This window comes from Pteropus vampyrus, unplaced genomic scaffold (assembly GCF_000151845.1).
Source record: "Pteropus vampyrus isolate Shadow unplaced genomic scaffold, Pvam_2.0 Scaffold3, whole genome shotgun sequence".
Classification (NCBI taxonomy): domain Eukaryota; kingdom Metazoa; phylum Chordata; class Mammalia; order Chiroptera; family Pteropodidae; genus Pteropus; species Pteropus vampyrus.
Window position 1 is genome coordinate 3,733,369 of NW_011888784.1, and position 12,829 is coordinate 3,746,197.

At 37.7% G+C, this 12,829-nt stretch overlaps 1 protein-coding gene and 1 non-coding gene across 2 annotated transcripts in view; one reads left to right on the plus strand and one right to left on the minus strand.

The window, feature by feature from the left end:
• DYM (dymeclin) overlaps positions 1–12,829 on the plus strand; it is a 276,445-nt gene that overhangs the window by 7,494 nt on the left and 256,122 nt on the right. Inside the window, exons 2-3 of the mRNA XM_023531219.1 lie at positions 7,392–7,546; positions 9,492–9,683. Coding sequence (XP_023386987.1) covers positions 9,544–9,683 — 140 coding nt within the window. The 5' untranslated portion in view covers positions 7,392–7,546; positions 9,492–9,543. The remainder of the gene's footprint in view (positions 1–7,391; positions 7,547–9,491; positions 9,684–12,829) is intronic.
• On the minus strand, positions 10,687–10,805 carry LOC111741910. The gene has a single exon (XR_002781121.1). It is a non-coding gene; the product is annotated as a 5S ribosomal RNA (ribosomal RNA).

Genomic DNA, 12,829 nt, shown 5'->3' on the forward strand with positions numbered 1-12,829 from the left:
TTAAGTCTCTCCAATGTTTCCTGTAATACTGGCTTTTTGGTGATAACTCCTTTAGCCTTTTCTTGTCTGGGAAGCTCTTTATCTGTCCTTCAACTCTGAATGATAGCTTTACTGGATAAAGTAATCTTGGTTGTAGATCCTGGGTCTTCATCACTTTGAACATTTTGTGCCAAGCTCTTCTGTCCTGCAAAGTTTCTGTTGAGAAATCAGCTGCCAGTCTTATGGGAGCTCCCTTGTAGATAACTAACTGCTTTTCTCTTGCTGCTTTTAAGATTCTTTGTAGTTAACCTTTGGCATTTTAATTATAGTGTGTCTTGGTGTGGGCCTCTTTGGGTTCATCTTTTGGGGGGCTTTGAGCTTCCTGGGGTTGTATATCTGTTTCCTTCACCAGATTGGGGAAGTTTTCCATCATAATTTTATTTTCATCATTATTTTCCATCATTTCTTCAAATAGGTTTTCAACTTCTTGCTCTCTTCCTTCTCTTTCATTTCAAATAGGTTTTCAACTTCTTGCTCTCTTCCTTCTCTTTCATTTCTGTGACACAAATGTTACGGTTGATGTTGTCCCATAGTCTCCTTAAATTATCTTCATTTTTATGAGTTCTTTTTTCTTGTTGCTGTTCTGATTGGATGTCCTCTGCTATCCCATCTTCCATATTGGTGATTCAATCCTCCTCTTCATCTACTCTGTCGATTCCCTCTGATGTCCCTTCATCTCAGATATTGTATTCATTTCTGACTGGTTCCCTATTATAATTTACATCTCCATTTTTATGTTTTTTATCTCTTTGTTAAAGTTCTCACTGAGTTCATCTACTTTTCCCCTAAGTTCATTGAACATCTTTATAACCAGTGTTTTGTACTCTACATCTGTTAGATTGCTTGACTCCACGTTGTTTAGATCTTTTTCTGGAGCTCTGTTCTGTTCTTTCATGTGGGACATACTTCTGTGTCTCCCACTCGGCTGCCTTTCTGTGTCTTTCTATGTACTATGTAAAGCTCCTGTGTCTCCCGGTGTTAGTAGTATGGTTTTGTGAGGCCCAGTGGCACAGTCCTGAGAGGAGTCCAGCTATAGGCCAAGTGTAGCCCCAGCCCATGCCCCTCCGGGGCTACCTAGTAAGAGTCAGCAAACAATCCACGGATGGCTGCCACCCATGCTATGCTTATAATTGATTTAAGAGGCCATCCCAGAAACAGGCCTGCTGTCACCAGTGTGGGGCTTGGAGTTGCTCAGCAAGAGGCACAGAGCACGCCGAGGACACCACTGGATGTGGCTTGGGTAGGGCCACAAGTTGGGAGGGGCAGAGTTTCAGGGGGTCCTCCTGGCAGAGCGACCTACCTTTGTTAATCCAGTTTGATGATGTCTTAGGTATGGCGGTGCCGGCCTTCACACCCTAGGATAGGGGAGGGCTCAACCAAAGGTCAGTGGATACCGCCAGCACTTTTGCCCGGGAGAAAGCTGCCCCTCCCTCCCTGAAGCACAACAACTTGTGTCCCTCTGTATGTCCCTGGCAACTACCCACCCACTTCCCACCCAGCAGCTGCCCCAGTGCTGGACCTCACCACGAAAGTCTGGTCACGGCCCCTTTAAGAGGAACATCTGTACCTGCCAGCTGCACTGCTGTCATCTTTATCTCGCCTTTGTCTCGCTCAGCCCAGGACTGAGCAGCCTCACATCTCCGCCCCCTCCTCCTGTTCCACGATGATTTTTTAATTCTCTTCCTAGTTGTAGGGCTTCTGTTCATCCAGAGCCCAGGTGACTCTGCTTGCTGTTTGCACCGTGGTTTCATCACAATTTTGGTGTGATTGGAGGAGAACATGTACAAAGCCTCTACCCTCTATGCCATCTTGACTGGAACTCCCACTCCTCACAGTTTTAATTTGGCATTTAGCATTGGGCTGGCCACATAGTGGGCACTCAGGAAATATTGACAGAGAACGTGTGCTTACATAACCATAATGTGATATATCTTCAGTGTTGTTGATTTGTTTTTCAACCCCGCACTATTCTTTAGTATTTGCACATTGAGTTTATATGAATCACTGATTATGAAATACTAAAGCACATTCTCTCCAACTTATTTAAAAGTTAATTTCTTTAAAGTAATACTTGTGTATTGAGAGAATACTAGAGAACATTATAAAAAGTCAGCAGTACCCATACGTTTTAGTCTAGTCCTCAAAGGCACTGCTTTTAACTGTCTTTATAATTATGTCTAATGGCTATTTTGTGATTTATCAATTTTAGGTTATACTTATTTGCTCCTTATGGTAGATAAGGTGCTCTTCCACCTCCTCCCCCTCTTCCAGCCTTTCCAGTACAGATATATACGAATTCTTGGTTAATTTAGTGTTCAGTCTTTTCGTTATTATGACTACATAAAAGTTGCTCACTGCCAAGCTGAGTAATTTACCTTGTTTCCCTGCCCCCCTACCCCATTTACCCATTTTTCCATGAACATATTATCAATTTTTATCAAATACTTTGAAAGACCTATGGGGATTGGGGCCTAGGAAACTGATGCAAGATGTTACTCTGGCTGCTGCTGTTGCTGTGAGCAGTGAATTGTTTTTATCCCTGTCCCAGAGGCTTCATGTGTTTGTTAGTAGGAGCATAAGGTGAATCTCAGTTGCCAACTTGACTGTGTAACACCCCTGTTTTCATGCTTTCTTTCTGGAACTCCTCTTACCGTTAAGACTGTCTAAATGGGTCTTCCAATTTTCTGTCTCCTGTTTTCCATCTGTTTTTCTTCTTGTTCTTTATTATGGGAGTTTCCTTGACCTCCTTTCTATTTAATTTTTTATCCTATTTTTAATTTCAGGTGTCCTTGTTCTTCGATTATTTCTTTTTTACAACATCTTCTTCTTGGTTCCTGGAAGCAGTGTGGCATAGTGGTTTAAAGAGCGTGCTTTCTGTACCCAGCTTGCCTAGGCCTGAAACCTGCTGTGTCACTTTCTAGCTCTGTAATCTCAGGCTAGTTATTTAACCTTTCTTTGCCTCAGTTTATTCTTCTAGGCCAAGAGTTGGCAGACATTTTGTGTTAAGGGCCAGATCATAAATATTTTAGTAGGTTTTGTGAGCCAAGTGGCGAATTGAAGATTGTTGGTACATTACATAACAAGAGAGAAAAAAATTTCCACAAATTTTTTATTGATGGATTCAAAATATAATGCTAATAATGATTGAGAATTAAAAAAAAAACTTTTGTAATAAAAGTTTGCTGATAAGAATGAAATCTCTTTTTTTGGCAGGGGGATAACATTTTAATTGGGATTTAAAGTTAGTATTCCTTGTCATCAAGATTGATTACTGATGTTCATATTTAATGCTGATGTATAATGAGAGTTTATATATTTCATCTTTGAAAATTTCTTACACAGATAGGTACTGCCAGATACTGATATCAATCCACGAACATGTGGTTTTAGTAGAGCATTTTTATTGCTTGGAAGATCTGTAGAATTGTTAGATTCCTTTCTTGGTATTTACCTTTTAACAAATCATTCCATTGTAGAATAATCTCTTCTAATTGAGGGGTAGGCAGAAGCTTCTTGTTGGACAGTTAAATGGTTTTTGAAATGTGGAAAGTACTTTTGTACTTGCATCGAGGTCTGAAAAATGCTGCTGGAACTATCGTTTGATTCTGGAAAACATATCTGCTGCATGCTTGTGTGGGGCTCTCAGAGATCTTGGATCTTAGTTTAACTTTTGACAGCATAGGAAGTGTATAAAGCAGCTTGATATTATTTGTGATTCAAACAATGTCAGTAGTCCTTGAAATGACAACAAAAACTTCAGTATAGGTTTGCATGTAAGTGCTATTGGCTTTCTGATTTTAGGTTGAATTCATTGAGAAATATTGTAGAATTTGCAGCAAAAACTAATTTCCAAAGCTGTTCAGTATTCAATAATGTGGTTGAGGAGGTTTCTTCTTGTTCAGAAAAAATTCAGTCTCAACTCTGAGCTCAAAAATTTCAGTAAAACTCTATCACTGCTAAGCCATATTGTTGTGTAGTAGGACGTATCAAGATAATCAGCTATTTCTGACAAAAATTTCATGGTCTTGATTAAGTTCATGAGAGCGAATGAAGTTAACCATTGTAACTGATTCAGTAACACAGTAGATTCAGATATTTTATGTAAAGCACCTGCTAATCGATAATACAATGGATAATGAATAGGCTTTAAACACCTTGCATTTTCATGAGGTTTGTATCTTTGTCCAGCTAAGGTCTTTTCTGCTCCACACATATTTTTACCACCATCAGTTGTTATATATTTTAGCAAATTCTACTTCAGATTATATTAAATTAGTATTTTCTCAACTTTTTTTGGGAAATATTCATGGCCGTAATTGTTCCATACACACTTTTCTTCAAGCAACTGTTTTTACAGACAAGTCTTAAAGATGTTTATTTCCTCTGGACACATTTCTTTAGATTCTGTAATCAAACACAATTTAGCTTAACTCACGATGGCAAATGACTTTCCTTGATTGGTTAACAAATGAGCCATTTGGAAACTTACTTGGGTTATAGCCTCATTTTCATTTTTTATTTTGGGAAGAAATTCTGCTGTGATAAAATGCCTTGTTTTACGTTTTCTATTTTTCTTGATTGTTACTCTCATAAATTGAGAGTGAGTGCAGGGAGCTAGGGCATGTCAGGCTATTGTGATGAGTGCTTAGTTGGTAGTGTCTGTCTATACTGTATTCTTCTGGCATAGCTGTGGTGCTATTACATAATAAACATAATACTTTGACATCTAATTTGATTAAAAATAATCTGTACTCCACTATGACTTCAAAGTGTGTCATCAGAGTTTACTTTCTTGTTTTGACATGCTAGATCTCAGCTGGTAAAAAAAAATGTCACAGTATGACAATACACATAGCACTTGAAATGCTGTCATTGTCACTTACGTAATTGAGATTTGTAGTGTGTTGAATAGCAGTATAAATGGATAAGAATAACCACATATGGTCTCTTGTTTCAACTCCTCCACTCTGTTATATCACAAAAGCCTCTATAGACAATATGCAAACAAATGAGTATGGCTGTATTCTAATGAAACTTTACTATGAACACTGACATTTTAATTTCTTATCATTTCCACATGTCACAATTATTTTTTCCCAGCCATGTAAAAATATAAAAAATGATTCTTCAGGCATCAGGCTGGGTTTGGCCTTTGGACCATAATTTGCTAACCCATGATCCAGGCAATAAGAAAAACAAGAATACCACTACTTCATAGGTTGTGGTAAAGATGTAATGAGTCAATATGTATAAAGCACTTAGAATAGGGCCTGAGGACATAGCAGTTGCTACAGAATGTTTACCTTTATTGTTTTTATTATCTCCCTGAGGATATTTTAGTTTTTAATTTTTTCTTCTCTCAGAATCATTCGTTTTCCTTTCTTTGATTTCTTTTGGTTTCTTCATTTCACGTTAGAGTCTTTCCAAACAAGTGTAATCATTTTTGCTTGTCCATTCTTACTTAAGAACGAGACTCCCAAAATTGATAAGAAGCTGTCTCTGTGAGTGGATTTTGTTGAGTGGCGGGCATTGCTGTAGGTGGCTAGCCAAATATCTGTGTCTTTTCCCTGGATCCCCCTTCAGTTTTTCTTGAGACGAATCATCCAGTCTCCTGCCTCGGAGGCTGGGAAACCCACTGTGTAACTGGAGCAAGCACACTTTAACTTCATGCTTTTGTTTTCATCGTCCACCTCATTACCCTTCCCAGCCTTGGCTTCAGAGTCCAGGCTCCAGTCAGATTTCTTTGGAGAGCACGCATGATTTCCTACTCGGTGGTAGGGGGAGACGCACAGGTGTTAGCCCTGCATCTTGCCCCTGTCTTCTATGGTGTTTTCTCCAGCTCTTTTGCCTTCCTAGAGTTCCATGGAGGTGGACTGGCTTGCTTTTTGTTAGTGTCCCCATTGGCAGATAATTACGTTGGGATGTCCTCAGCTCTGCTGTTTCATTTACCACCCTCTGTCACCTTTCTGTTTCCCACACCTCTGATTTTGTATTTGTGGGCTTATACCTTTTTATTTTCATTACTCTCATTTCACTGGAGTGGAATACCCAACTGTACTTAATATAGCACTTGGAACATAGTAACCTTTTAGGGAATGTTCCATTGCTTGGTGGACTCATGGCACCTGTGGTGTGTAACATGGCCTTTGGCTGGTGACCATTGCCCACTATTTCTCTGGTGTCTTGTTTCAACTATGAGGTTTCGCTTTAAAGTCTCTTGATTACAGATGATGTGCATGTATGTGTGTTGTGTCTGTGTGATTTATGGATGGATTTTCAACCTAAGTTGGGACAAAGTGTACTAGGGTATCATTTGCATATTTTGAGAGCGTGAGGACAGAATTTGAATATCATGGATTTTCAGATCTCCTAATGTTTACTTTCTATTTAAGGCGTATTAAATCAGGAGACAGTGAATCAGTACATATAAAAAGAAGATATTTAATTTTATGTATATATAAAATATTTCACAAAATACAAAATATTGAGTATATAATTTCTTGTTCAAAGTGTTGTTTTCACCCATGATGGTAAAACTGAGTTGGGGGAAGTGACTGATTGAAAAGTTAAATAATAGTATAAGAATCAGACAGCACAACAAGGCATTATTAGAAGGGTAGTTAAATTCCAAATGAGTGGTGAAGATAATGAGCATCCTAGGACTACAGAGAAAGAAAAGAGATCACTCTACTTAGTGAATACAGTTTAAGATGCTGTGGGACAAATGTGGAAGGCAGGTGTGAAGGCAGGAATTGAGGTTCACAGACCACTTGTATCAAAATTACTGTGAATGCTTTCTAGAAAATGCAGATGCCTGGGCTCTACCCTGACATTCTGAATTTTGGGGGCCAAGACATTTGCATTTTTAACCACATGCTGCTTAGATGTTTTTAAATGTACATTTAAGTTTGAGAACCACTGGTTTGGAGGGTAGTTGTAAATAAAGTTGGAAAGTGACCTTGCAAACTGCGAAGGGTCTTGAATGTCAGTATTCTGTTTTTCAGGTAATGAATCATTGAATGTTTTTGAGCTACTGAGTGAAATGATGGAAGTGGTACTTTTACTAATATTAAAAATAAACTATCTTTTCCCTTTTATTTGGGTAAGCATACTCTGTGCTAAGTCCTTTACACAGTGCTTTGCATGGACCATCTTGCTTTATTAAACCTCAGAAAATCTTGAGTTGTTAGTACTGTTGTTTTCCCCATTATACAGTGAGGTTTTTTAAGTGATAAAATGGAGATTCATACTGACTCTGCACAGACTTAGTAGGGTCTCTCTCACACTAGAACTTTTGGTCTTAATTGCAGTGCTGGACTGAATTGCCTGTTTTTGTTTGTTTGTTTTTAAAGAATAATACAGTAGTGGAGTGAGCAAAGTGAATCAAAGTGGAGAGATTGGAAACAAAGAAACCTGGATACTGTTGCACTAAGTCATGTGAGGTTACAGAAGCCTGTCTAGCACGGAGGCAGCCGGAATATAAAGGAAGAGACCAATTTAAAAGACGGTATGTAGAATTGTAGATGCTGAGAAGAACCCAAAGGACTTGTCAGTGTCATTGGAGAGTCATCCTAGCAGAGTGGTAAAGACCGGAGAGTCTAGAATTAGATTGCCTGGGTTCAGATTTTAGCTTTGCCACTTATCATCGCTGAGACCTTAGGGAAGTTACTTAGCCTGTCTGTGCCTTAGTTTCCTCATCTGTAAAATGAGAAAATTGTGACCATCTCTGAAAATTGTTAATGAGGACAAGTGAATCAGTAATTGTAAATTACTTAGACTGGTTTCTGGCATATAAGTAAATTGGCTAAGTAAAAGTGCCATTTCACATACTGTTCTCGCTGCCTCCGACGCTCCTATATATTTACATAGCTTCTTGTGTATAAATAACTATCGTGATACTTACCATATGTGTTAAATAGGCTCTGAGTTCATTAATGGCAGGAACCTGGTCTTACTCATCTTTGCATTTTCATAACATTTAGCTCTTACAGTGAGTGTGTAATAGGTATTTATGGAATGAATGGTTATGTGAGATAACTTGAGCCAATAATGTTGATAACATTGATGAAAGTAGTGACTTTTTGGAAGGGTTGCTTCTTTTGCGGGACAAATGTTAAAATGATGATAAAACATCAAATTGAAATGTCCATTAAGTAAATATATATGCTTGGGTTTTGACTGAGAAGTCTGAACAAAATATTAGTTCTGGGGTCACTCAGAGGTTAAAGCCCAAACTAGAATCACACTCAGATCCTGCCTGAAGGAGAGCAGGTAAAGAGAGAACAATCCATTTATTGAACAAAATTTTTTAACTTTGAATTAGTATTCAGGAATAATCTACCTCAGGAGAGATGTTATTAGTACTACAGAAAAATAACATTTCAAGCTATTTTTTACATAATGGGAATTTTAGGGGAGTAGTGGGAAGTTGAGAAGAGAAACTGGTTTTGGAAGGAAGGATGGAATCAGTTTTGCACATGTTGAGTTCTTGATTACATTGCATTAAAGATAGGACTTTTGAACGGTTTGCTACTAAAAGCCTCAGGAATAACATGCTTCTCATTTTTAGTACAGACTTCTGTAAGGTGCATCGTTATACACAAAATTATTGCTTATGTATTATGTAATATATGTGTGTGTGTGTATATATATATACATATATACATATACATACATATAAATAAAAAATAACCTTGAGTTAAAAAAACCTTAAGTTTTAGGGCTATAGATAGAGCTGGTATTCTAGTCAGAGGTTGGGACTAGGAGAGATTTTACCGTAATATCATGGAAGCCACTAGTGAAACCAGGAGGTAGGCTCAATTATTGACAAATAGAGAAGAGGCTGAAAGCCAAGGAAGTGTTCTGAGGCACGGTGAGAGGGAAAAGCAGTAGGTGATTAGATAGCAGGTTTTTCAAGTTCCATTTTATTCTCGTTTTCATTGGTAAGCGCCTTGAGAGTTGCATATAAATTGGGTCCAGGTTGTGTGTGTTTGGAATTCTTGGCATGAATCATTGCAGAAGTGATGCCATTGGGCTTCTGTTTTCTACTTTGCTTTCTGTGAGGGTAGGGTGCAGATGAAACTTTCTGGCAAGAGTACCTTAGTGGCTAGCCTTCGCTTAGCTGAACTTGTTCCTTCCGGGCATTTCAGCTGCCTTGGGCACTGCCTTCACTGTTCCCAGCAGATAGTACCCTGTTGTTGCTGCCTAGGGGAGTGAGGTGTGCCCATTCTAAGGTCTGCAAGCCTTGATTCTGATTTTTGTGTTTGTGTTGGCTAAGATACATGTCAGTCCCATTTTTCTCCTTGTAACTTTGTATCTGGTGTCTAATATATTTAAAAATAAAGAGATGTGTTATTTCCTTTAGTAAGTTTACAGTTCTTTACATTTAGATCAAGGGTAGGAAAAGTATGATTATTTTGAACAACTATGAAATTTCTTTTCATTTTTTATAGGTTGTCGTGTGGAAATGAAGGTTTAAGGACAAGTTATCTACCAGATTAGAAGATGGGGTCGAACAGCAGCAGAATCAGTGATCTTCCTAAAAATGAGTACTTAAAAAAGTTGTCAGGCACAGAATCTGTTTCAGAGAATGACCCGTTCTGGAATCAGCTTCTCTCGTTTTCCTTCTCTGCACCAACCAGCAGGTAAGAGATCACTTGGAGATTGAAAATTCATATGGAGGGCCTCATAAACTCATGCAGTGTCGGAAGCCAGCCCACCAAGTCAAACCGGGTACCTGAATGGGGGAGCGGGGACTGAGAAAAAAGAGAAGACAGACAGGGTGCAGGAGGGAGAACAGATCTCACAACTGTCTCTCCGAGTTTATTTCTTATGCTTCTTTTTATACATAATCAGTTCCTTTGTGTATCCCAAGATAACATAATTAAAGTAACATCCTGAAGATCAAGGTACAATCGACACTTCCTTTGACACTCCCTTTGACACTCCCTTTATCTATACTTAATCTTCTTCTTCCTGGAATTCCACAGAACCAGCCTTTTCCTTTTTATGCAAGCAGGCCTCCCGAGATAAACCATGCACTCTTTTGAATTTGGGGAGCTTTAGCTCCCTACAATGCAGTATTCCCATTAAAAATAAATAAATAAATAATGTTCTGTATGTCTGTCCGTCTTATCTATCCATCTGTCCACCTATTTATCATATGTGTACCAGTGGAAAATCCAAAAGGCTGAAAAGTAGGAAGTGAGTTTTTCTCTTTCTTTTCTCCCACTCAGCCACCTCCCTTCCCCAGGGATGATTTCTAGTAGCAGTTTCTTTTGAATCCTTCTAATGATAGTACAAGCTTATTTAAGCATATATCTCATGTAGTATTATAAAATTGTTTAAACACAAATAGTTAGCATACTGTACATACCTTGCTTTTTCTTTTTTGCTTGCTGTCCCTTGCTTTTTTCCCCACAGGTACATAAAATATATCTTGTATATATAAGCATATGTGCAACTGCTTTATTCTTTTAAATGGCTGCAGAGTATTCATACAATATATTAATATATTAATCAGTTTTCTATTGGTGGACATTTAGATTGTTTTCAATCTTTTGATTTTTTTTTTTTTTAGGCGAGGTAACCCTTGGTTGACCTCACGGATTTCAAGGACCTTGTCAGCTTATAATTCCTTATTTTTTACTCCTACAGCACCTGGTCCTCCTAGGAGGTCTCCCATCCAAGTACTAACCAGGCCCAACCCTGCTTAGCTTCTGAGATCAGACGGGATCGGGCATGTTCAGAGTGGCATGGCCGTAGACTCAATCTTTTGTTATAACAGATAATACTGCATACATCATTTTTCATGCATACAAATATACTTCATTCCTTTTTATTTCTGGGAGATATTGCATTCTGTGAAATACCACCCAACCCCTGCCACTGTTTTTTCCCCATGCTGATAACTTTTTTTGAACTGGGTCAGTTTTTCTGTAGAATGTTGCACTTTTTCGGTTTACCTAATTGTTTCTTATATCTTGTAATTTTTTTTTTTTCATTTCTTGTACTTTATGTAAACTGGAAGTCAGATTTAAAGGCTTGATAAAATTTAGGTTAAACATTTTTGGTAAGGTTATTTCATAAATGATGCTATGTACTTTGTATTATATCAGGATACAGAAAATGTGTGGTTTTATATCAGTTGTCCTAAGATTAATCAGAGGTTTGCATGTGTTTTAGCGTCCATTGACAATTTTAATCTCAATCACCTATTTCATAAGAGATAACAAAACGACGATATTTCTAATTTGGTCATTCTCCATTTATTAAGTAGACGTCTGTAAAGAAGAGCTCTTGCTATATGACATTACTAAATAAGGATAAACACGTAATTCTTTTACTTTACCAACTTTCAGTAACAAAAATGATATAATGGTGCCAAATAAGTCTATACTTCCCCCTCTCCCTTGAACTCAGGATTGGAAGGTCTGTCTCTCTGTCTTATGAAGGTGAATTAAAAAAAAAACAAAACTCTCCCTCTCTCTCTCCATATGCACACACACACACACGCGTGCGCGTGTACGTATGTTGTCTTTATGGTTTCAATTTGCCTTTAATGATCAAGGTTATGTTTATTTTTATATGTTTAAGGAGTAAGGATTATTGATCTTTTTGTGACTTGTCTGTTCACATATTTTGGCAATAAATTTTAATATGTAACTTTCAGATACAGTTGGATTGGGCCTTAGAAGTTTAACTTAGTTTGCAGTTTATGTGATAGCATGTGAGTTGTATATTATGTGAAGTGGCAACTTATTATTGCTTCTGAGATCCTTAGAAAATTAAAGGTGTCTGTGAATTGGTGGGGAGAGGTCAAACTGGAGATGAGCTATAGCATCAACAAATTTTGAGACCTTTTTTTAATCCTTGAGGAATTGTCATTGAGTACCATGGCTTATGTTGTAATAATAAGACTTAGAGGAAAAAAAGGCACATAAAGAGATCATCATTTATTAGCCAAATAATTTTTGTTTTCACTGATGTAAACTGCAGTTCAGTCAATATGTGCTCTTCTGAAAGACTTTAAAGAAGACTTAACTAAGTGGAGACATGTACCACATTTAAAGATTAAGAAGACTGCCCTAAAAATGTCAGTTCTTCCCAAATTTACCTATAGATTGAAGGCATTTTAGTTAAAATCCCAACAGCTTTTTGGGGGGTGGGGCAGGGGAAAGCATGATAAGCTGATTCTAAATTTGAATGGAAAAGAAAAAAACTAATTAGAGCTAATGTACTTTTGAAGAAGGAAGGAGCGTATGTGTGTGTGTACTTGATTTATACAGAGGTGCCACTTCAGAGCATTGTAGAAAGTATGAACTTCTCAATAAATAGTTACGGGACTAATTTGTTCGCCATTTTTGTCTATTTTTTTATCTTCTAAGTTTGCCATAGTTGTGCTGGTGCCTTGTAGTTTGAATCATTATGGCTTTATAGTTTTTTTTTTTTGTTAATTACCTTTCTTTCTCAAAGATCCTGTGCTGTTCTCATGTGTTTATTCTTTTTGATGTCATTCTTTTTATTAATTCACCTTACATTATAGAGAAAAGTATAAAGGAATCTTAGAAAGTGTAAAAAGCTGTAAGGTGAATAAACTGCACCTTGTTGGGGGAATATTTACAGAGGCTTCATTTGTGGTGTTGCATGTGCTTTTGGTACCTTTGTCACTTTGATACTGCCCTGCCCCTTAGTTCTGATATTTGAAGCGTGACCTTTAGAACCTTGCCATTGAACAGGTTTTGAGATAGCAGGTGCCACCTCATTGACAGAGTCAGGGATGGGATTACCT